The sequence below is a fragment of the Rhincodon typus genome, unplaced genomic scaffold (assembly GCF_021869965.1).
Source record: "Rhincodon typus isolate 14 unplaced genomic scaffold, sRhiTyp1.1 hic_rhity00000975, whole genome shotgun sequence".
Lineage (NCBI taxonomy): Eukaryota > Metazoa > Chordata > Chondrichthyes > Orectolobiformes > Rhincodontidae > Rhincodon > Rhincodon typus.
Window position 1 is genome coordinate 2937 of NW_025966613.1, and position 25856 is coordinate 28792.

At 38.8% G+C, this 25856-nt stretch overlaps 1 protein-coding gene across 1 annotated transcript in view; it reads right to left on the reverse strand.

The window, feature by feature from the left end:
- Nucleotides 1-244: 244 nt before the first annotated feature.
- LOC109920200 (zinc transporter ZIP10-like) overlaps nt 245-25856 on the reverse strand; it is a gene marked incomplete at its 3' end in the record, with an annotated part of 30860 nt that continues 5248 nt past the window's right edge. Inside the window, exons 2-5 of the mRNA XM_048592286.1 lie at nt 8892-9816; nt 5702-5882; nt 1941-2125; nt 245-460 (exon numbers count right to left, since the gene is read on the reverse strand). Of these exons, the coding sequence (XP_048448243.1) occupies nt 245-460; nt 1941-2125; nt 5702-5882; nt 8892-9800 (1491 nt within the window). The remainder of the gene's footprint in view (nt 461-1940; nt 2126-5701; nt 5883-8891; nt 9817-25856) is intronic.

Genomic DNA, 25856 nt, shown 5'->3' on the forward strand with positions numbered 1-25856 from the left:
GGAGTATGTTACTCTCAGACTTAAAATGGAATGTCATATTGTCCATGAGGTATCAACTACAATGTACATTAGTTATTAGTTCCTGAATTGGTGGAATTATAGTTTGGGTCATTCCCAACTAGAAGTAACATACTGGCATAAATAGTTGCACACAGCTCTGGTGGAATTTAAGATAACTTTAACATTTAAGCATAGGAAAGAGAACACTGAATTACCAACAATAATGCACACATTTTGATCTTACCGTGCTGGCTCTGCGATCACGGAATATGCCGATGCAGTGTTCGATGATGAAAAGGAGGTAGATACCACCCAGAGCTGTAAGTCCTTTCCACAATCCATTATGTAGTGTGAGGAGATCTTCAGAGATTTCATGATTTCCATGAGTATGATTATGATCATGATCATGGTCATGGTCGTGGTTATGGTCATGATGACTATGATCATGGTTACCTTGTGACTATTTTTACAAAAAAAAAGATAAATAGTGATGTAGCACAAATCTCAGACTATACTCACAATGAATCTGGAACAACTTAGACATCTGACTATAAGCATTAACCATGATCTTTAAAAATCTGGAATATTAAGCGAGTCTCATTGATGGTGACCATGAAAGTACCATCAATTATCATAAAAACCCATCAGATACATTAAGCTCTTTAAGGAAGGGATCTGCCAATCTTACCTGGTCAACATTTGACTCCAGAACCACAACAATATGGCTGATTCTTAACTACCTTCTGAAATGACCAAAGTAAGTCACTTAGTTGAAGGGTGATTTGGCATGGGCAAATGCCTTGCCAGTGATGCCATACACCATGAATGAGTGTAGGAAACAAAGTATGAAAATAAAGTAAAATAAAACAGATCAGTGTTTCAAATTTTCAAATCAATGTCATTTATAACCAAATCACAAAATATTTCAGATTTTACAATGCTTGTAAAGGAATTGAGGATGTCAGATTACTTACTAATTACCAATCAAAATAAAAAGTTTACGATTTGCATTCCTCAGCATATGAAACACAAGGCAGAGGAGTAAACAATAGCACGGCAATTTCTCAAAGAAGTAAAACTCAGGTTTAGTTTTTTGTAAATAATGAATGGAGGAAACAAGACTGGACTATTTGTCTGGTAAAAAGATTAGGCTTTCTTCCAACAATCAATGTGTTTCATTAATTAAAATAATCAGCAACAAAATTTTTTTCAAGTTTAGAAGAACTGAAAGGAATCAGAATAAATAGGTCAACAGTAAATTCAAAGTAAAAAAAAAAGCAATGTTTTATTTTCTTGAATTCTTCGTCTTCTTGAAAACTTCAGGTGTTCCTGCACAGGTGGGATGATAGGCAGAAGAAATAATGTGGCTGTACAGCAAACTCAAAGTATCTCTGATTCAGTATCATTCTATGATAGAGCATGATATCTCAGTCAGTTGAAATTACGACCTGGCACCAATGAACGAAGAGCTTCCACTCGGTGCTGTCAACCTTCAAAGAGGTGATGTTTTTGGGTGTTGTTAATAATAGTTATTAGGTCTGAGGGGGCTAGTTAACTTTAATCAATGAATACCAAAGCCAGACACACCCAGAAAACCCCAAATCCAATTCCAACTTATTTAGAAGCAAGGACGCAAATATGTGACCATGGTGATTCCAACAAGTAAAGGAAAACCTGCACTGAGAAAATGTCAAAATATACAAGTGAGGTGAAAATAAAGCACATTACAAACAATCATTGATGGCCAGTTGGTAAATTGAATACTATGATCACTGCAATAAAATTAATGCCTCAATACCAGAGTAGAGAAAGGCCCATTTGTCTGCCTTCCTAAAACCTTTTCAATGTCTCTTTGAAGAACTCACTTCAAAGTGCTCTCTCCCATCCAAGATTGGAGCCACATGACAAACTACATTCTCATTAAATGAAATTGTACTTACATGTGGCATAAGATGCAGTAATGCATCACCACTAAGTGTTCCCACTGCCAGAGCCACTAGGAATGTCAGAAGATACTTGAAGCACACTTGATTGATGATCGGTACAAGGACGACACCCAGAACTGACAACAAGCTTATAATGGTGATTGACAGCAATCCCCAAATCCAAACTGTGTAAGAAACAACTGATTCAGAAGAATATATTTGGTTACCACAAAAACATCAAAATAAGATTAAGAAAATAGTTAACAATGGTATGCTTAAGAAGCTTTAATGAAATGAGAGTTTTAATTCAATCTTGCAGTTTCATTCACTAGGGGAAGTAGTAATAAATTTATTACAAATTACTCAATTTTGTACTGCACATCAATTTTCCAAACTTCCATTCATGCCAAGTAGAATAATAGCCTTGATAATACCAAGATTTTCTGTTTCTTATACCTGGAGGTATTAAATTCAAGTAATATTAGAAATTATTTTCACATCAATTTTATTTTAATATACTAAAATATATCATAACAATGTATAAAATAACCATGGATATGGACAACAAAACTGCAGATGCTGGAATCTAAGGTAGACAAATAGAAAGCTGGAAAAACACAGCAGGCCAGGCAGCATCTGGAGGAAAGGAGCATTCAATGTTTTGGGTATTACCCATCTTTGGGACTGGATGTGGGGGTAGGGGGAAGCTGTAGATGAAGGTGTGGGGAGGGGAGGGAAGGATGGAGGCAGAATGGTGGTGCTAGGTACGACCTAGTCAGTCGATGGGAGGGATGAATCCAGTAGGGGGCTCGAGGGGAGGGTCAGAAGGTGGAATGGAAGGGAGGAGGTGGGGCTGGAAGGAAAGCTGGGGGATGGGTGGGAAGGTTATTTGAAATTGGAGAACTCAATGTTGAGTCCTCTGGGCTATAGGGTGCTCAAGCGGAAGATAAGCGGTATTCTTCAAATTTGCGTTCTGAGTCACTGTGACACTGGAGGAGGCTGAGGATGGATGTCTTGGAGGGGGAGTGGGGCGGGTAGTTGAAATGGGCGGTAACTGGGTGGTTAGATTGGCTGTTATGGGCAAGGTGGAGATGCTCAGTGAAATGGTTACCTAGTCTATGCTGGGTCTCACCATCGTACAGAGGACCACATCGAGAGCATTGGATGCAATAGACTAGGTCGAAGGAGATTCAGGTGAAGCTCTGTCCTACTTGGAAGGGCTGTTTAGGGCCCTGAATGGAGATGAGGGAGGTGGTGTGTGGGCAGGTGTTGCATCTTTTATGGTTACAGGGGAAGGTACCAGGTGGGTTGGAGTGGTTGGTGGGGAGTCTGACATGAACTAAGGAGTGGGGAAAGGAATGGTCCTTGTGGAAGGCAGAGAGTGGTGGGGAATGGAAGAAGTTCCAGGTGGTGGGGTCTAATTGGAGTTGGCACAAGTGTTTGACCATGATAGGTTAGATGCGGAGACTGGTAGGGTGGAAAGTGAGGACAAGGGGAACCCAATTTTATTATGTTTGGCAGGGGGTCTGTTGGTTAAGAGCTGTGGAATGGGGAGTGGATGAGGTGCAGTGGAGGACTGTCTGGATAATAGAGGGGGGAAAAACAGCGTTGTTTGAAAAAGGCGGACATCTAGGATGCTCGGGGGGGGATGCTTGGGAATGGAATGCCACCTCGTCAGAACAGATGTGATGGAGATGGAGGAATTGGGAAAACAGGATGGAGTTTTTGAAGGATACAGAGTGGGAGGTGTAGTCTAGATATCTACGGGAGTCTGTGGATTTACAGTAAATGTCAGTGCTTAAACTGTCGTTAGAAATGGAAAAGGAGAGGTCAAGAAAGGGGAGGGAGGTGTCTGAGACAGACCAAGCGAGGGTGGGGTGGAAGTTGTGAAGTTGATGAGCTGCTCCAGTTCTGCCTGGGTGCTGGAGGCAGCACTGATTCAGTCATCAACATAATGGCGGAAGAGTTTGGGAACAGTAACAGTGTACGTACTGGAGGGGGACTGCTCAACATAGCCGACAAACAGGCAGGCATAGTTGGGGCCCATGCGAGGGCCCATGGCAACCCACTGGATTTGGAGACTCCCCCCCACCTTATCTGCAGCTCCCCCTACTCCCACATCCAGTCCTGAATAAGAGTAATACCTGAAATGTTGACTACTCCTTTCTTCCAGATGCTGCCTCGTCTGATGTTTTCTTCCAGCCTCCTGTTTGTCAACCATGGATATGATCAATTTTCCACTGCTACTACTGATCACAATTCATTGAGAGATTTCAATGCCATGGACACAAAGGAAAGACACCCCATGTGAGTGGCAAGACTGTACTTAGGAGAGGCAAGGCATGGAATGGGGATCAGGTGCTCTTTGCACTTTTTAAAAGTAGAAATGTTTCTGTGTAAAACATGCCGTTAAAACATGCTGTCAAAGCTGTTAAAAGAGATCTATTGAAGATATTAAATCTTGGAAGGAGATCTGGACAATGATTGCTTTCTATTTCAATCTGTCTGCTGACCTTACACTGAAGATTTCCATTATTGGTTTAGATTTCACAATGATTCGTTATCATAGTGGGGTAACTTCCATGTTACAATTTAACTGCAAGTAATTTTGGACTATTTGCAGGGGAACGATAATTCCCAATGCATATGCAGTTGAATAAAATGCTTGTTCTTATAATTATTCTTATGGAGGTGAAGAAATTTAAATGCATTAAACATAATTTATGAATGAGATCATTTTTCTCAATTGTAAGTCTGAAATACACTTATTTTATTCAACAGAACTGCATCTTTCTCAAAGGCGCACGTCCTCATGGTAAATATTGGGTGAATCGGCATGGCAAAGGGTGGTTATGTGAGAGACATGGAGCGCCGTGGAAATAAAAAGGGATTGTACAGGGGCCTAGGTTATTGTAGAGGGTGTGTGAAGTAGTGGCCATTGGGACGGGCATAGGGAATTAGGTGTCATGGGTTGGGATGGATGGAACACAAGGATATTTTGCGCTTTAATCTTTATCTTTAAACTTCAAACAGTGCCAGAGACCTCAGGCAGGCTTTCCCCCACTTGGCTCTGGGAATCTTCTTCAGGTTTTCTTAGGCTGTCCTTAATGAAAGCCTTAAGTTCTACACATTCCAGGACAAACAAGACTGCGCCTATCCATCAACTTAAACATCATTCCCTCCACTACCAATTACTTTACCACTTACAAATTACATGAGTACTGTCAACAAGATACATAGCAGCAACTCCCCAAGTCTCCTTGAACAGCGCCCAGCCAAACCCCCAATCTCTACTGCCTACAAGAATAAAGGGAGTGGAAGCGTAAAAACAAAACCAGCTGTAAGGTTCTCTCCAAGTCAAATACCAACCTGATTTGGAGCTATCCTTCTTTGTTGCTGGGTCAAATTCTTAGAACTCCCTCCCTAACACTGTAGATGCAGCAACACCATATGGATTTCAGTGGTTCAAGGTAGTGGGTCACTCCTGTCTTTTCAAGGACAATTAGGATTTGCAGTAAATGCTGGCCTCAAATCCCAAGAACAAATAATTCTAAAAAGCACAAAATTCTGCAGTGGGCCAACCCAGGGCAAAGACAGTAAACTGAACTTCTGACAGCTTAAAGCAAATGTTGTAGTCGTGAATGAGTCTCCTGATATAAATACATATTTGTAAGAAAATACAGATTGTGAAAATGCCTGGAAGCTTGAAGTTGTGGCCACTTCATAAGAATAAAAACAAATTCCAGCTTTACTTTAGATCATATATAATGCCTCACCTGGTAACACAGAATCTTGGTTGTCTACGGGCTCCATACTTAATTCATCATGATATTGGATACAAACTCTACTATCAATTTGGAATAGCAAAGCAGGGCATAGGTAGGTAAATTCCACTGTAGAAATCCCAGAATTTGTGCTAAGACCATAGCTCTGAAGCAGGTGAGAGACATTCAAGCACTAGAAGGAACACATTTGTTTAAATACATTAAAAACTCACCAAATTTGCATTTCAGATTACAGTTTAATATCACAAAATAATAATATCAATTGCCAAAGTAATTTTTGAACAATTTTTGAATATATTACACGGAAAATACCGTTAAAACCTTATTAATGGATATGAAAACAAGGGAATGTACACTTATAACATACGAATGAAAGCTACATTAGTATTTTCAATTTTGTCCAGAAAGATTAGAAAAGGAAATTACTAAAAATTTATGTAACAATTGATGAAAATTTGTTTGCAGTCACTATAATCCACAGCCAAAATGAAACTAAACCATCTTCTTTTAGATGCTGATTGTTCTGCTGCAATGGCAGACAGGACTATTTCCATTTCCACCAAGTTTTGCCAGCATGGGATAATAGTGTGGTAGTCCTCCTGTGCGCAGCACTTCTGCCTTACTAGCTCTAGTGTGGAGAGTCCCACCTACCACCACGCTCATACAAAAGGATCTTTTGTAAAGTCAGGTCTTTTCTGTAACAATACCTGATCCACAGAGTTGGGGGAACCACAGTCCGAAATGGTGAACTAAGAAGTCACCAGATCCTGGATTCTTTCATTGACAGGCTTTGGAATACAAAAGAAAGCTTTTTCTTTTAATTGAGTAGACAGATATTGTATTATGGGTTAGATTTGTTCAACCTGCACAGTGTAAGTGCTGAGATACATTACAGTACTTTCCCATGTATTGTTATGTATTAAAACTGAAGTAAAGTGTGTTTGGAGGCTCTTAACTTGATGATCATAAGTAAATTGAAGAAAAACAGCTCTGTACTTTTTCCTGAGAAAACAGATAGACACCTGTTCCTGTGGTGCAAAGATTGACAGTTCATTTGATGTAACTTAAACAAGTCATCTGTTTTAACAATTTCAATTGGTTTTACTATTGCAAAGTGGTAATGGTTTGTTATAACAGCTGAGCGCATTAGGTTGAGTTTTACAAGCAATAGAAACAGCTTGGGAGCATATAGACAGTTTGACGGACAGTTTTAAGAGGTTATTAAGTCGGAGCCTCAGACGTCATACAGTTTAGTAATCTAGGGTTAGGTGACAGTGATTGAGGGAAGATGCTGCATGCAAATGTGAGAATGGTAGACCGTGAGGAATGGTGGATAGTGGGTACAATGACAGAGTTAAAGGATGTGAGGAAGTAAACAGAGGATAGTGTTATTTAAACTTGTGGAATGCATAAGGTCATCAACCTTCTCATGCATTTTTGGGTGTTCCTCCAGAATGTGGACATGTACTAACCTGGATGATAATTTCAGACAAGATTGGCTCAGTCTGGAGCTATGATCTCCTTTGGCAGTCCTGGTAAAAAGAGGACTGTCCTCTGTTCCACCACCTGACCAACAAGATATCCATGGCATGTCAATGTGGTGGGGTGTCAACTCCCTTTCAGCAGTCATGTCCTTTAGAATTGTGCAGCAACATACTATGCTAGGATTTATATATGGCTCCAGCAGCACAAATTCCAGAAACGTTCTGGCAGCAGCAGCAGGTACGCCCAACACTGGTGAGCACATGGTAGTAAAATAGTGGTGACATAACTCACTAGACCTCACAGAGAAACTATCCATGAAAGACTCTGAAATTTCCACCCTGCTGACTTTTTTGGTAAAATTAAGTCTGGAATGTGAGAAAGTGTTGCAAATTCAAAATATTGCCTATCATGGAAATCTGAAATTAAAACAGACAATGCTGGAAAAGTATTCAACAGGTCAAACAGCACCCGTGAAAAGAAGAAAAGTAAATTTTTTAGGTCGATGGCCTTCAGGCTGATGAGAATGCCTTAGCAATATTTTACAAGAAAGACTGGAAACCCAGTCTGTCATCTTATTTGGACATAAAAGATCACATGCCACTATCTGAAACAAAAATGGCGAGCTCTCCATGACATGGAGACATGGTTTTTTTTGGGAAAGCGATAAACTAATTTGGTTATTTATCATATTGCAGTTATAGGGTTTGCTGCATGCAAATTAGCTGCAGGTTTTTAGTGCATTACAATAAACTACATGAGAATGAACAACTGAAAAAACTCAAAGTTAATATTATAAATTTTCTGCTGTCAGTTAATTGCAGTTAATTTTTGTTAATTATTTAAATTGAACTTTCTTTTTCCTCTAAAATTGGTAATGACTTCTGGACACTTGGGCACTTTTTGTGCACCTCTTCATGAGTTATTTTAGATTTCAACCTAATTTAACATTCACAGAAGTGCATTTTTAAGAATGAATTTTTCATCTTAAAATCTGAAAATATTGGGATCTTTTTCCTTTCAAACATTAAATCAGTTCTAATTTATTTCATTATGCTTTAAAAACTGCCTCAATCTTAAACAAAAATAGTATAAAATTAAGTGGTCTAAACTAATTTACTTCATTATGTGCAGCTCCAAATGTCAACTCAAACAGATTGAAGGGATAAGACAATAATTATAGGATAAGGTTGCAAGCAGGTCAATTTTAAAGTAAAAGATATTCTTTTTCTCTGCAGATGCTAGTAGGAAGGCATATGCCCGAGTGAGCAGGCTGACACCCTTCTGCAGCTTCCATTCTTAATTTGGCAGCTTGAGCTTTCCCTATTTTTCATTCTGAAGTAGTTAGGTTAGTACAGTAAAGGGACCTGGAGCCAGCAAAATAAATAGTAATTGATAAAAAGGTTTGAGAGATTTTATGTGATAACAATGACAGAAGATTGTGAAGGAGGAAGAAACACAGAGTAATTATAAAGGCCTAAAACTGGTTTTCAAAATGATAAAATATCATCTGAATGTCATATTAATACAGAAAAAAAGTTGACAAGTTAAATTTAAGCAATTAAGAAAAGGAAGCTTATATTAGCAATTCTATTTTTATCAATGTGGGGAAACATTCTGAATTCACTTGGTCATCATTTACACAATATATAAAATGTAAAATGTTCAAATATTACTAATCCAGTTCAGTCACTCTCACCTCATCATGTACAAACTCAGATTCCAGTTGATCTTCATGACTCTTTTTTGAGGAACTCAAATCTTTCCTTGCTCTGTATTGAGAAGTTATTTCGTCCTCAGTAGCACGAAGATGCTCATCTCCATCATGTTCAGTTTTGGACATAATATTGAAGGGTTCTTCAGGAGATGTAGTTAATGTAATTTCTGGGTGTTTTGCTATACCTTTATGTTTTTTGCGTTTTTTGGACCTTTTTTTGGGTTGCTGCTGTAATGTGTTAACATCTGAAAGGTCAGGAAGTTGCTCTCCCTCTTTATGAATCTGCGAGCCTGCAAAATGGGCTGCACCACGATGATGGTTGCGGTGATGATGCCGAGGTTGATGATAAGCAGTGGGGGTGGTCAAAATGGTATGTGCATTCTGGTTATCTGAGTTTTTACAATGCCCCACTTTCACCTTGGGAATTGGTATTGTTTGGTCACGTGCTGTGTGATTGGAGTGTGAATGGGAGTGTGCATGCTTATGTTTGAGTTGGTCTGAAAAGTCTAGATGCGAAACATGGTCATGATCATCATGCTCATGTTCTACCTCTAGAATCTTAACTTCTCCAAGACCTAAATTTGATAAGAGTTTCTCTAAACCATGAAAGGTCAACTTCCCATTCTCACCATAGCGACTGAACAGTTTTTGAATGTAATACATTTGCTTATTTTCTGCATGATGTAGAGAGCTCTTGCTGGGATTATTTTGAAGGTATGACTCCTCGGAGATCTGGTAATCATTGTGCTTATGTATATGGTTTTCTTCAGGAGTATGGTTATGATCATGGTTATGTTCATGGTCATGGTCATCATGGCAGTGGTTGCAATGGTGAAACAAGAAGGTGAGTAAACAAATTAAACAAAATTTTGTGTGTAGGTGTACCTTCATGGTGGATATACTACACCTGAAAGAAAAGAAAACAATTTCAGAAGAACGTATTAAATCATTTCTATTTCCATCTTGTAACAAAACGGTATTATGTTACCAAAATGAATTTTAAAGATGTCCAAAATAAGAAAAATAAAGTTCTCAATCATGTTTCAACATAATTTTTAAAAAAATTACAGCCAAAATTTCACACAATTCTGCTTTGTCAAACATAATACTTAATAAACATTGACATTACAAGATTGTTCTGAAAAAGCACTATGGTGTTAAATGTTAATTTTAGTCATATAATCACGATGGTATAGCAGGAGCCATTTTACCCACAGTCCATGCCAGCTTTCTGTGGAACAGTTCCGGTCTGCTCCATTTCCCACTACCATCTATATGTACAGCCTTCAAGTTTATTTGCTTTTGAAATTATTTACTGTCTCTATCGTTACCACACAGTGGTAGCAAGTTCCAGGTAGTTACTACTTGATGCACTGAAAAGATTTTTCCTTATAACTCTTTGCATCTTTAGTCCAAAATTTCACATCTATGTCAACTAGTCCATGTATTGTCAGCTAATGGAAATAGTTCTGCTTGGTCTACCTGCCATGATCTTATACACCTCCTCTCAGCCTGGTTTGTTCTAAGCAGAGGTACCTAACTTCTCCAACTTAATTTTCCTTCACTTCAGAATCATTTTGGTAAATCTTATTTGCATCCTCCAAGGAGTCTTAGAGTCTTCCTAAGTATGCTGACAAAAACTGGATGCAATGTCATCTGGCCTAACTGGAGCTTTGTAACTTCTGTTTTCTTTTTAATGCATTCATGCAATGCAGCATTGCTGGCTAGGCTAGCATTTATTTCTGTTTAATTACCCTTGAACAAAGTGGCATTTTGGGACATTTCAAAGGGCTATTAAGAATCAACCATATTACCATGGGAATGGAGTCTAGATTGAGCTAGGCCAAGTAAGGATGGGATTTCCTTCCCGAAATACATAAATGAACCAGATTTTCTAGTGTACACGAGTTTTTACAACAATTGGTAGTAGTTATATGATCGCCATTTGACTAGCTTTTAATTTCCCATTTTTTAAATTGAATTCAATTTTCACCACGTGTCATGGCAGGATTCAAACTCACACCCCAGAACATTAGCCTGGGGTTCTGGATTACTAGTCCAGTGATATTACCACTCTACTACCACCTCCCCAGTACTATAAACCACTATTTCTGAAGTACAGAATAAAACTTGCTAATTACTCTCTCAGTATGTCTTGCTACCTTCAAAAATCTATGCACAAGAACCATAAGGTGGTTGTGTATCTTTAGAACCGCACTATCAAATCTATATTGCCTCCCCCATTGTTTCTGCCAAAATGCGACAGCTCATATTTCTCAGCATTAAATTCCATCTAACACCTGCCTGCCACTTCTGCTAGCCTTTCTTTGTCCTTTTGCAACTGATTGGTATCACCTTCACTGTGTGCGACAACCTAAAGCTTGATTTCATTGGCAAATTTTGAAATTTTACTTTTGTGTTCTGATATCCAAGTACTTACAATAAACAGTGATCTTAGCACTGACCCTGCAGAATAATACAGCCTGCAAACCTCCAGTTTGAGAAGCAACCATTTGCCACGATTCAGTTACCTTTCCCAAACACAATCTTTTTTAAATCTAAACTGAAATTCACCTCCCCATTCCACAAGTCTCAGCATTTTTTAACCAAACTTTTATGTGGTTCATTGTCAAACATTTCCTTAGAAGCAATATAGACAACGTCCAAAGTGTCAAAAAGAGGAAAGTGATTTTTTTTAAATTGTGAAGGTTCTCCACATAATATTAAACACTAAATTTACGATCCAAAGGAAAAGCAGAAACATTTAACTTCAACGGGTGGGAGGAGGTTGGATAGGAAAATATAGTTCAAATAGACCTATTGTTTTCTTTATCATCAAAAACGTCAGACGCACCAAGTGATTTGTGTATTGCATCTGGACAGTGGACCTTTATGTACATACACAATGTAATTCTACGCGCTGCTCCTTTGGACCATTCTACTTTGGTCGTATTCAAAAATAATTGTAACTTTTACAAAGGCAAGATGGTCCACATTGATATCAGGTATAGCAATGTATAATTTCAAAAACAAAGTAGTACAGTGCAAGAAACTAGTAATTTATGTAAATGAAAAAAAAGTTATTCAAATATTATCGACTGTATGCAATGTAAAGCTTGTAGTTTGGACTGCTTCATCATACATGTTACCAAACAAAACTAGAGCAAGCTGACCAGAACCCCAAAAAACTGACAACACAATAATAATGTGGATATGAAAATATATTTAAACAGACTTTACACCTTAAGCAAGAAGTGTACAGAACATTTCTTCACATGTATTGAAGGAAAAACAATTGGCATTTATCTTGCTAATTCCATTAACTGCATTGTATCTGTTCTCCAAGAGTTGGGGAAGGCATGCAAGAAGGGGTATTGTAATGTGACAGTATTATCCCCATCTTTGAGTCAAAAGCTGGTTTAATATCACACCTCAGGACATGATGATCGTGAAAGTTGTGTCATAATAGATCCAAACAAGTCGACTATCAATTGTTCAATCCTATCCATGTCCCTACAGTGGGTGGGTAAAAGCAGGAAGGTTTCTTCATCAGGTACAGCCCTGTGTTAATTGCTGTATAATGGCCTTCCCACATTAAAACATTCTTGCCATTAGAATCATGCTTATATTATGGACTACCACAAACATGATAGTTCTCCGCACTGTCATCTCCGCTTTTCCTCCCCAACCCCAACCCCAACATTCTTCCAGTTCTCTGACTGTTTCCAGCAAGTTTGTTCCACTGCTAAATCATTGGTCATTGTACCTCATACCTTCAAAATTCCTTTCTAAAGCAATAAACTTTTCTTTGTTAAAACACATCTCTCACAAAGCTTTTGGACATCTGTCCTTATACTTTATGTTCAAGTCTCTGTGAAGGTTCTTGTTATAGCTTTAACCTAAAAGAACTGTATAAATGCGGATATTTTTGTGAATACAAGAAAGTCTGCAAATGAGTGGACAAGGAACACAAGCTGAAGGCAAAAAATTTTCCATTAATTTTGAGGGAAATCTGTACATGGATTCTCCCAAGAATTGATTCAATACTGATTCAATACAAGCCTTTGCTGCTTTACAGTTGAGATTGTTCATCAAAACAAAAAATGATGTTTGGAACTTGTCAATTATCAAAGAGCTTACAGCTCAAAAATTGCACTCCACATATTATTATTAACGTAACTACCATTCACCATAACTGACAAGCTGCCTGGCTTTGTGCTAAACAGCAAGGGAAGACAGAAGAACCGTGAGCCTTTTAAATTCTGGTTGAGGCTACAGAGCAAGCGGGGAGCCCTGAGATGCTCTACATTCTGAACATGTGTAAAATGACCTGGCATTGAACTCGGCCCATCAGCCATTCAGAATTAAGGAGTTCATACTTCCACAGCCTTGGCAGTGGAGCACAGTCAGTCTTCTAGGTCCCATGTGACCACTTTGAGCAGTCTCAGGAAGTCAGTTGAGGAACTATACACAGATCAGTTTGGGGTCTAGGTCAGCCAGTTGGGGCTATCTCTCGAAATTGGTCATGGGAGATCTAACCTCTGAGAGTCAAGGGGCCTTATCAGGAAGCCACCACTGTTGTAGGGAAATTGGGGAAATCAATTGTGGGAATTGTTTGCAGAGGTGACAGTAATTGTGAAGGGGTGTGAACTTAACGTATAAGTGGAGGAAATAACAGTGCATCAGAGGACATAGGTTACAGCCAGGAGGAAGTGGGGTAGTGGCATCACTGGTTACTGCCCCGAGTAGCAGTAGTGGTGGTAGTGGGAGAGGGAGCAACAGTCAAATCCTGTCAAAAATGGGTTGAGGTCGAGGGCAGGTAATCTGAATGGCGTGATTCTTAAACAGCAATACATTTACGAAGGTACACTTGTCTTTGCAATGACATGTCAGCCATGCCACGTATGTGCTCTGAGAAGCATTTGTTTTTAGTTCCCCTCCCACTAAACCACACAGCGGGGGGGCAGCATTTGGCTGGCAGCACTTGACCAAATGCAGATTGGGCTTTAAAAAAATGGTGTATGGCAAGACGAAAAATAGGATGCATGGTGCATCAGAGTGCGGTGCATAGCTAATGATGGAGAGAAACTCTTCACAAAACTCAACAAGGTTCAAAACTCAGCCCTGTTTTCTTCCAAATCCACATTATCACCATTTAAAAGGACAAGGGCATTAGATACCTGCGAACACCACCATCTACAAGTTCCTCTCCAAGCCACTGATCATCCTGTCTTGAAAATGTATCATCATTCCTTCACTGTCATCTGGAACTTCCTCCCTAACAGTTTATGGACACCAAATGGATAGCAGTGGTTAAAGCAGGCAGCTCACTACTACCTTTTGAGTGCAAATAGGGTTGGACAATAAATGCTGATCGATACAACTAAACCTACAGTCCCTGAAAGAATTAAAAAAAACCTCAATAATACAGGTGGTTGCTTTTATAATGTACTCATGTGGAATCTTCAGAGCAAACTCTATACCTATGAACATGAAGAAGATACGTGTGAAAAACATCGTAACTGGTGACCAATCAGCCCAATTTTTGAATTACAGTCCCTTGCTACTTCACAAGGTCCAGCAGGATCTTTTGTGTCACCCCTCTGGAATCCGCTGAGGGACACTCAACATTCAGGCTTCAGCTCAAGTACAGTTGGCTGATGTTGTGGCATTGACAAGGTGTTCAACTGCAACAAACATCTGAGCATTCGCTGCTACTGAGACAAGTAAATCCAGGTCAACGTATCAGGATGAACTACTTTCTCTCAACAAGGAAACAAAAAAATCAAAGTAAGTCAGATGGTAGAAGACAAGTTAGAGCTCAAGGTCACAGTCAGTGTATACAAATACCATTTCAGCCACAGAAATTTGGAATGTTTTATGCTCAGAATGCAAGGTAAACGAACATGATTAAGAATTTGGAAGGGTGACTATTAGGAATTGTGAGAAAATGGAATCTCCAAGCTGATTACAAGTTCAGACTGCAGACTTGGGTTTTGGTAGTGGTACATATGGTTCCAGTCAGTAGAGAGAGAGAAAAAAATGAAAATCTCATATTTCTGGGTAATGCAGCTTTGGTGACTTGGAATAACAGTGAGCAAAGCTACAACTGTTTTACCCTCCAATAAAGTGTCCTGTTACATTAATGGAATCTTTAAGTTAAACACATGAAATGCTGAAATAGATAGGGGCCCTTAAAATAATTACTTTCAGGCAACAACAGACGGCAAAGTTGGCAAGAATATGCTTTCCAAATGAAACATTTTTTAAAAATCAAAACCTCTTATACTGGAGTGACTCTCTGAATCTTTAATAGTTCATTGGTTGGGCTGCCAGTCTGAACATCATGTGTTGGCCGTGAATCATGTCATACCCAGGTCATCCATCGCCATTATTTTTCAATCTAATAATCTGTGGTGCATACTACAGCATAAATTCAGAAATTAGTGATCATCATCCACTGCAACGGAAGCTTCAGTAGGGAGAACAGAATTTTAATAGGCTTTGACAAAGTGCCAAAAACGTCCCAGCATGCTATGATGAAATTTCTCATTGCATAATTCACCTTTCCCTACCTTAACTGAACCTCCATATATTAACAATGGTGCAAGCCGCCAAAACACCATTATTATTGTGCTAAATATGGTAATTCAAGCCCCTCAAGGTTATAAGGGTCCTGTGTGAAAACCCAGATTAAAATAATTCATTTAAAAAAAATTGCAGTTGCACAGAACCCAGAGAGCGCAGTCACACTTATTTTACTTACTGTGACAATTCCACACATCAGTGACGCAAAAACGATAACCTCAAGGTCAGGACCAATCTGGATCAAACAGCATAGTTATGCAAAATCCCCTAATTGAACCGTTTCAAAACAGACAGTGTAGAAATTTACTTCAGTTCACCATTCACAACATGTTTTAACTATCTAGAGTGGCTTTTCATCCTCAGAATATGTTCACCTTCTCTCAGAAATATCCTGTCAACTATCGCTCAGTTGGCAGCACTCTTGCCTGAGTCACAAGGGCTTGAATTCAAGAGATAACCACAATATTCAAGGTTAACATTGTACTGAGGAATAGAATACTTCAATGGGAGCTTAAATAGCAGAGGACAGGGATATAAAGAATCTGCCAGCAGGTGTAGCCCAGAGTCAGGCATCTGGCAAGGCAATTTGAAATGAAAATGATGGCACCTGATTGGGAGAGAGGTCCTAGAAACTGGCAGCACAAAGCTAATCAGGATATGCCAGGTACAAATTTAAAGCCGTCCCTAGGCTCACAAACCTTTCAGAGTTTACTGTCCTTTTGCAATCTGCCATGGCTAGGAATTGGAGCTCACTTCATCTCCATGCGTTTGAGTGCCCAATCCAACTTGTCACTTCTGTCATATTGCTCACTGGTGTCAGGTACTCAAAAGTAAGTTGGTAATTGGAAGCTAATTTGACAAAAGCAGCAAGTTAGAAGGAAAAAAAAAAGTGGGAAAATGAGATAGGGAGGAATGAAAATTGGCCCAGACTTAACTCCCCTTTTCCACATCACAATTTTTAAAATAGAGGAGTGGCAGGTAAATTCATAGAATCCCTACAGTGTGGAAGCTGGCAATTCATCTCATCAAGTTCACACTGACCCTCCGAAGAGCATCTCACCCAGATCCACACCCCTACCCTTTTCCTGTAACCCTGCATTTCCCATGGCTAGTCCACCTAGTCTGCACATCCTCGGACAGTATGGAACAATTTAGCATGGCCAATCCACCTAACCTGCACATCTTTGGACTGTAGGAGGAAATTGGAGCACCCAGAGGAAACCAGGGGAGAATGGCAAACTCCACACAGTCACCCAAGGGTGGAATCAAACCTGGGTTCCTGGTACTGTGAGCTAGAAATTTGACATACAAATCCCTAAATCACTTGGGAAAATTCAATCATTGTGTGACCAACTGGAAAAACATTGTTATCTTATTACTTATGGGGGCAAAGCGTGGAGCTGGAGGAACACAGCAGGCCAGGCAGCATCAGCTGACGTTTCGGGTTGGGACCCTTCTTCAGATTTTTTTCTGAAGAAGGGTCCCGATCCCAAATGTCAGCTTTCCTGCTCCTCTGATGCTGCCTGGCCTGCTGTGTTCCTCTAGCTCCAGATTTTGTTATCTCTGACTCTAGCATCTGCAGTTCTTGCTATCTTAGCCCCCGTAAGTAGACTAGACTAGACAGAATGTGAAAGGAGCTGCTCTAATCACAGGCAGGTGAACTGGAAAAGAATCCTGATTACATACAAGTAGGATGGCTTGATCATGGGGAAAGGAGCTGTCAAATGATTGTGCTGGCAGGAACCAATTTCACTCAATTTAAGCCAAACCACCAATATTCTACAATAGGAGACATAATTTAAAATTTTGATCATGAACTGTTGCTCATTTAGAGGGAGATACAGTTTTGAATTGAATCTTACTTAGTATGTAAAATGTTAGATTTCAACCCACATTCTGCTTAATTTTCCTGATGTGGTGCAGAATTCCAAGGTCCTTCTTCGCTTCTCTCAATTGCTTTCACATCCTCTCTGAACCTTCTACATTCAGCCTGGTTCTCAACTGTATTTTCTACCTTAAATTAGAAAAAAATATGCTTATGACCAATGTATCTTAATCTTTTATTTCTCTTGTCATCCAATGACGTTGGATTTGTCTGTCCCAGTGGGAAGGATGACAAGAAAAGAAAATTGGAAAGAGCTGCAAAAATTGGAATAGTAGTTATAAGGAAGAACTTTAATTATCCAAATATTGACTGTGATAGCAGTACTGTGAAAGCTAGCAAGGAGCAAGAGTTCCTGGAGTGTGATCAAAACATAAAATCGGCAGCAACAGCTTTCCAGTCCGATGAGAAAAGAGGTACTGCTAGACCCAGATTTGGGGGAATCAAGTAGGTCAAGTAAGTCAAGTGTCAGAAGGAGAACAGTTAGGGGCAGCAATCATTATGATAACTGGATAATTATAAAGTAATGGTAAAATTGACCAGTCATTAACCGATTTATGAAAGTGAAACCATTCTTGACAAACATGTCGGAGAGTTTTTTTTGAGGGTGCTGCTTGTAGCATAGATAAAACAAAACCAGTGAATGTGGTATATTTGGATTTTCAGAATGCTTTCGAAAGGGTCCTACACACGGGGCGAATAAACAAAATTAGAGAACACAGGATTGAGGGTCATACATAACCATAGACTGTCTGTCCACCAATTCTCAGAAAACAGAGAAACAGATCACTCTCAGGAATACAGACTGTTACAAGTGGGTATCAGTGCTTGGCCCACGTTTTTTTGCAATCTATATAAAGAGTTTAATTTGCGAACCAAATGTAATGCTTCCAAATTTGCTTATTATACAAAATTAGGTGGAACCAAGCTGAAAAGGATGCAAGGAGGCTTCAAGCGGATTGACAGTCTTGAGTAAAATGAGCAAGAATATGACAGATAGAATGTCATGTGAGTAAGTATGAAGTTATCCATAGTGGTAGGGAAAACGAATACAGAATATTTCTCAAATGATGATATGTTATAAAGTGATGATGTCCAAAAGGGACTCCGTGTCCATGTTCATGAGTAAATATGAGCTAGCATGCTCTTGCAGCGAGGAATTAGGAAGGCAAATGGATGTCGGTTTTTTCTCACATAGGGATTTCAGTACATGAGCTTTGAGCATATGATCTGCTGTGATTGTGTAGTGCTGTGAGGACATGCTGGAGAATTCTCTCCAGCTTTGGTCACCTTATCTAAGGAATGATGACCTTGCCATAAATGGAGTACAACGGAGGATCAACAGACTAATCCTTGGAAAGGCAGGATTATTTTATGACAAAACTGGACACATATTCAAGTTTAGAAAAAGAATGATGATCTCACTGAAATTTACAAAATCTTAGAGGGCATGACAGTGTAGATGTGAATAGAATGTTTTCATGACTGGTGAGTCTAGAAGCAGGGGCCAATCTTAGGATAACAGCAGGCCATTTAAGAATTTCTTCAATTTTTTGAAGAATTTCATCAGTCCAAGGGCAATGAATTTTGAAATTCTCTATACCAGAGTGCTGTGGAAGCTGAATCATTGAATATATTGAAGACAGAAACTGATAAATTCCCACACAGCAACAACATCAAAGGTCCATAGTAGAATAGACTTAATGGGTTGATTCCTACTTCTAGTTCTGCTCTATAGTGAATGTGCCTTAATCCACCCAAACCCAAATCCTAGAATTTCCTTCCTGAACTGTTCAGTCCCTGCCTCCAGCTTTAAGTCTTTCTTAAAATCTACATGACTAAGGCTTTTGGTTATCTGTTGCAATATCACCTTCTGTAACACAGTGTCAAGCTGTTTCATAATAATCCTGCAAAGTACCTTGGCATGTTTTACGATATTTAACAGCACTTATACAAATGCAAGTTGTTGTTATTTGTCATGGCAGAAACTGTCGTGGGTACAATTGCTTAAATTCCTGATACTTGCTGCAAACAACAGCATGATACGACTAATCCTAGAGCAGCATGTGACTAACATTTGCAGAAAGCCACGTACATCACATTTTTAATTTCTGCCTGCTCTGCCCACATGTGACTTTATACTGTGAAATGAAACTGACTCAACTGACTTTCCTTCTTTTATTTCATTCTTAATGCGAGTGCACAAGATGTGAATTATAACTGTAGAGATAACAACAGCTAAAATGAAATGTCACGATGTAGGACCTCACATGATCCCATATTTCCCAAGACGCTTAACACTGTGCATGACATGGGCCAAATGCTGGCAAATGGGACTAAATTAATTCAGGACATCTGGTCAGCATAGACGAGTTGGATCGAAGGGTCTGTTTCCATGCTGTATAGCTCTATGACTCTATGACAGCAATATAGGGAAATGAGACAATCAATTTTCAGTCCCACGACAAACATGATGACAACTAGACAATCTGTTTTCGGTACTCATACAGCATTTTAACATTCAATAAGGTCCCTACATTTTCACAAGGAGGAATTAATACAATAGGAACTGGTTAGAAGCATTTTACAAGCATGATACCTAAAGCTTAGTCAAAGGAATGGAATTTTAAGAGACTTTTGATGATGTAGCAATGATGACAGATGGAGATAAGTAGGGAAAACATTTACAAACACAGAAGAGCATTTAGGAATCAAGGCATAGAATTAATAACCAAACATTTATTGGAGAGAACATGGGTTTTAGGCAAGCATGAATTAGAACAGGATACGATTTCAACCAGAGTTCTAGATGGGTTTCAGTGGCTGATATTACAAAGGTACAACTAATTATCCTAGTGATGATAATGCATTTAAAAGTTGGAATTGCAAAATATTCAGTGTGCATTATAAATATGCCCATCTTAACCAGTGTTTGGACCATTCAAATTCCATTAAAGCTGTTCTAGGATCTATGAAACTGCTGTGTAAAATACGAGGAACATATATCCCTTTTTGGGTCTACAGTACAGAAGTTTATGGAAAGGGTTTCTGTTGCACATGGCTCATCTTTGCCATCTCATTTCTATTCTGGGACAGCAACTTTGCCAAAGACTGTGAACCCAAAAGCTTGCTGTGTTCTGGAACTTATATTTAAATAGCTCCTTTTCCTTCTTTCCTCAATGTTAAATATTACCGTTAATCTAAAACTGGAGCCAGCACAGCATGACAAGTAAACTTAAAAATCAACGGCAGCAATCAGGCCTATATCACAATACATCTAAACAGTGGAGTTGTAGACTTGCTCGCCGAGCCAATGGGTTTGGTTGCAAATGTTTTGTCACCCTGCAAGGTAACATCGTCACTGCGCCTCCAGTGAAGCGCTAGTGTTCTGTCCTGCTTGTTATTTATATACCTCAGTTTACTGGGGTGATTGTATTTCTTCCGATTTTGCAAAAAGTTTGCAACCAAACCCACTGGCTCGGTAAGCATATCTACAACCTTATCCACAATCCGAGCTACAAACCTTCTCGAAAACTTTACATATCTAAACAGTGGATGGAATTACATGAACTGAAATGAGAAAGAGAAAATATATTAGGAGGCAGCAACTGACACAAAGTTATCAAGTTTACTGGTTTATAGCTTCAAACTGTTCACATTGAAGGGAAGGACTTTGAGGGGTTTAGAAAAATCATACATGTGCAATTGTATTAAATAAGATGATGGTATTTCCAGTGTGTAAATGCTAGTTTTTTTTTCACTCACTTATTGGATGTGGGCTTCTCTGGTTGGGCCAACATTTATTGCCCATTCCTAATTGCCCTTCAGAAGCCTTCTTGAACTGCTGCAATTGATTTGGTGTGAGTACACTCAATACTGTTTAGGGAACGAGTTCCCAGATCTTAACCCAGCATCAGTGAAGGAATGGCAATACACTTGCAAGACAGAATGGGGAGTGGCTTGGAGGGGACCTGGCAGATGGTGATATGCCCAAGTATCTGTTGCCCTTGTTCTTCAAGTTGTAAGTAGTCACAAGTTTGGAAGGTGTTGGTGAGTTTATACAGTGTATGTTATACATGGTACCCATTGCTGCTATTGTGCATTGATGGTGGAGGGAGTAATTGTTTGTACACAGTGCCAGTCAAGCAGACCAGTTTGTTTAAATGGTATCAAGCTTAGGCATCGTCAAAGCTGCACTCATCTAGACAAGTACAGAGTATTCCATCACACTACTGACTTGAGCCTTGTAGTTGATAGACAGGCTTTGGGAAGTTGAGCGGTGAGTGATTTTCTTGAGAATTCTCAGTCTCTGATCTGTTTTTGTAACCAGAGCATTTGCAAGGCTCTTTTCCTGCTCGGCCTGCTGTGTTCATCCAGCTCTACACCTTGTTATCTCATTTGCAAGGCTGGTCTAGTTTAGATTCTGATCAACAATGAACCTCAATGTTTCACCTCACTGGTGTGTGTTGAAGATGAAGCCCAATTATTCCCAGACTTGGCACAGAAGGTTTATTTTTTCAAAAAGAATGCAGAATTCCTAATTTACCTGTCTTATAAACCCAGATCGTCAGAAAGCATGGACCAGATTTCTGTACTCAACAATAATCACAATTTTTACAAATAAATAGATCCTAGATACAGGGAAACAATTATGAACCACCAATATATAACGTTTCTAGTTAAAACTCTAACATACATACTGGGAAAAAGAAAACATGGGTATTACAAGTTGAAGGAAAGACTGGGATGGCATTTCAATGGTCCCTGATCACAGGGTTTGCTGAGATGATTCTTGTGCTGATCAGAACACCACTTCTCCATCTCCCCTCTCTTGATGCTTGCACTTGTTCCCAGGAGGCACAGGGTGACTGGTTCACACATCTAAAAGGGCTCTAACTTATGAACTACTAACCACAATTTGCAGCAAGTGCTGAAAGAAAAGAAAAAACTGGTTTTCTTCAGGTTTAAAGTTACAGCAGTAAACAGACAGCTCCTGATCTTTCTCCCTTTTTTGTTCATAGCTCCAACCTGAGAACATAGTTGCTGGCAGGCAGAAGGCCTTTGTCATCAATAACTGGTACATACTCCTTGGCTTCAGTTCATCTGTAAATCTTCTCCACTGTTGCTGGAACCTGCAGCTGTATAAACAGCACTTACAATGACTGTTCAGGTTGCTTGTTTGTCAAAAAAGTGAAACAATCCTTCAACAACCCTGGTTTTTTGAAAAAAAAATTATTTTTCCATTTCAAACCACAACCAAAAATACAGAAAAATAAAAGATTGGCATTACACCAGGATGTTAATAGTAGGGTTTCCTATCCAGACGCTGCTGTATCAGTGAAGGCACACACAGTGGAGTGGATTTATTTTGGTGTCCGGCCAATTGGCAAGGGGAGCTTTGGGAGTGAAATGCAGATCATGAAGTACTTCAAAAGAGAGAGTACTTCCAGATAAGCTGTATTGTCTCATATACTGGGTTTTATCAGGACTGATTCTCAGATGTGGTCCTCCAGCCAAAACGTTATCTACCTACTTCAATACAGGTGTCCCTCGATTAACACAGTCATTACATTCCTGAAAATCACTGCATTATTTAGAACATATTCCCACAAAAGCACACGTAAACTTTCAAATTATGTTCCTGGAATATCAGATGTCAATTTGATGGAACACCATTTCAAAAGAGGAGTCTTCAAATAGCCCTTCAAAGCCTTTAGGTTTTTGGAGTGGCACATCGTCACTGGATTCAATTTGTGGTCACTTGCAATATTTAGCTTTAAACTTAGTCTACTTAACTTTGATCTTAAAGATTTTAATTTTTTTATAAATGATGGTGTTAGACTGAGAGAAAATACTGGGTCTCTACCTATCTTAATTCTTGATGCAAGCTTCTCCTCTGCAGGCATTAAAGTCTTGAAAGGCATTCGTTTCCAATACAGTCCTGTCTCAAGCACATTAAACAACTCCTTACAGCCTTCACCAACTTCTTTAATCACTGTCTGCAGACTGTGAAATGCTTATGTGGCTACAGCATTAGCTTGGTCTGCTTCACCAGTCATCTTCACATAATGCAGCATGGCTGTCTTCTTAAAAGTGCTCAAACTACCCACAACAGGCATGGAAAACTTTCAAATCAAGATCATTTGATTCACTTTCAAATCTTCATAATTCCCTCAGCAAGTAACACATTCAAAACAAGCAGTACATTTCACTGATTCTGACATTCAATCCATGATGCCAAAAGTCCTTCCAAATCCCCCATTACCTCAGGAAGTGCATGAACAATTTGAGTTTCACTTAACAAAATTACACCTACATTGTTTTCCTTATTTTTTAAAATCAAAATTAAATCGAACTACACACAAACTTGAATCAGTGAGCCCCGAAGTTCTTGGATATGCACGTTTCACTCAGTATGCTCCAATCTAGAGAAAACATCTAATTTAACATTTAGTGGAATTGATTTCCTGCTTTTCCTAGTCATCATTTCTATGCTTTCATGGTGAAAGCATCTGGGAGCCATGACAGACAGAAGCATCACTCAGGCAGGCAACAGCGAAAACAAGCTGAACATTGGCATACAATTATCCATAAGCACTGCTGGGAGTCCGGCAAGTACCTCTATCATGAATCAGGCACGTATAATTGGCATGATGGATAGTAAAATAAAACTCATTATGGCAAAACTATTACATTACTACATTAATGCAACTTATCGTTGAATGAGTGGAAGGCTGGTCTGTTGTTTTGCAACATTGAATGGCTCCCCAGCATTCAATGATACCTCATAATTGCTATAATCACAATATGCATTTAGTCAATCACTGTGTAGACAAGTTATTAGTGCAAATTACCTGGAATGTATAACAAAAACATAGCAAAATGGGCATCTTTTTAAGTTGACTTTTAAAATACAAATAATCAGCATTTGCATAAGCATGTTAAATCAAGGAGGTGCTTTAAAATCTATAGATCAGTTCAAAGAATTGCTTAATTTATTCTAAATTGAATGTCAGTATAGTATTTATATAGTACTGTAGAGTTGTTGGGGGACATGACATAATTTTACCTGCAATGGGGAAAACCTGAAAGATGAATTGCAGAGGTTATCCTTTAAATGTTTGGGCCAAGTTAACCGATCACTTATTTACATTTTTTCCAAAATGTATTTAGAAATGCATGCCATTTTTAAATTGTGGTGGGGAGAATTGAGAATTTGTGCTTGAATGTTATTCAATATTATTTTAAAAATTTACCAACTTAAGAATGTTATGGTATATAGCTTTAAACTTAGTCTACTTAACTTCAATCTTAAAGATTTTAATTTTTGTTAAATACAGCATGGTGTTAGAGGAGGGACAGAAAATACTACAATAGTAGGGTAGCTTGAGAAAGTGACCAATAAGACTTACAGATCCTGGGCTTTATAGAGGCATAGCATATAAAAGGAAGAAACTCATGACAAATCTTTATAAAACACTGGCTTAGCTTCAGCTGGAGCACTGTACTCAATTCTGGGCACTGCACTTTTGAAAATTATGAAAATGGTTCCAGCTACAGGAGACTTCAGTTACATAGTAGTTTGGAGAAACTGAGGCTCTTTTCCTGAATGAAGGCTTAGAGGATGTTTCAAAAGCAAAATGTTACAGCTACCAGAAATCTGAAACAAATAAAAAAACAAAACAGCTGGAGGGACACAGCAGGTCAGTTAGTATCTATGTAGAGAACAGAGTTAACATTTCAGGTTGGTGAGCTTTCATCAATACAGGAACTCAGGAGATTTGATAGGTGTTCAAACTCACAAGGGGTCTAGACAAGAATAAATCAAATTGTTCCGAATAGCAGAACCAAGGAACATAGATTTACAGTGACTTGGCAAAAGAAAACAAGGGCAACATGAAGAAAAGTGTTGCAGTGAGCAGTTATGATTTTAAATGCACTGTGAATGAACGTGAGGTTGAAGCAGATTCAGTTGCAACTTTCAAAAGGAAATTGGATCAGCAACAGAAAGGGGAAAAAAAAAGGTGGTATATAGAAAAAGGCATATATCAAGAAGTGAAACAATCTGTACTATTTTTAAAACAGAGCCATATTTTCCTGAGAGAGATTGGCATGAACTCAACAAGCTGAATGGCTTCCATCTATGCTCAGGCAAGATCAAAAAGAATCATATTCATGTTGTCATACCCCAGGTGCAGCATACTAAACTTCATTCTAAAGTCAGAGTTGTGAAAGGCATATATTTTCAATTACATGTAGAGGTATAAATTACAATCTTGTTTAATTTTTATTAGGCAGTGTTAAAAGCCAAAGTTATTAAAAATCCAATTCATTTCATAGCAAATTTACGTATTACTGTTGCAGATAACTGCCTGAGTTTCAGTTAACCCCATCTTTCTTTCAAAGGTTACCGCCATCACATACGAACACATTACTGCGTTGCAAGGGGTTCTTTTTCACCTGTGAATAATGACAAT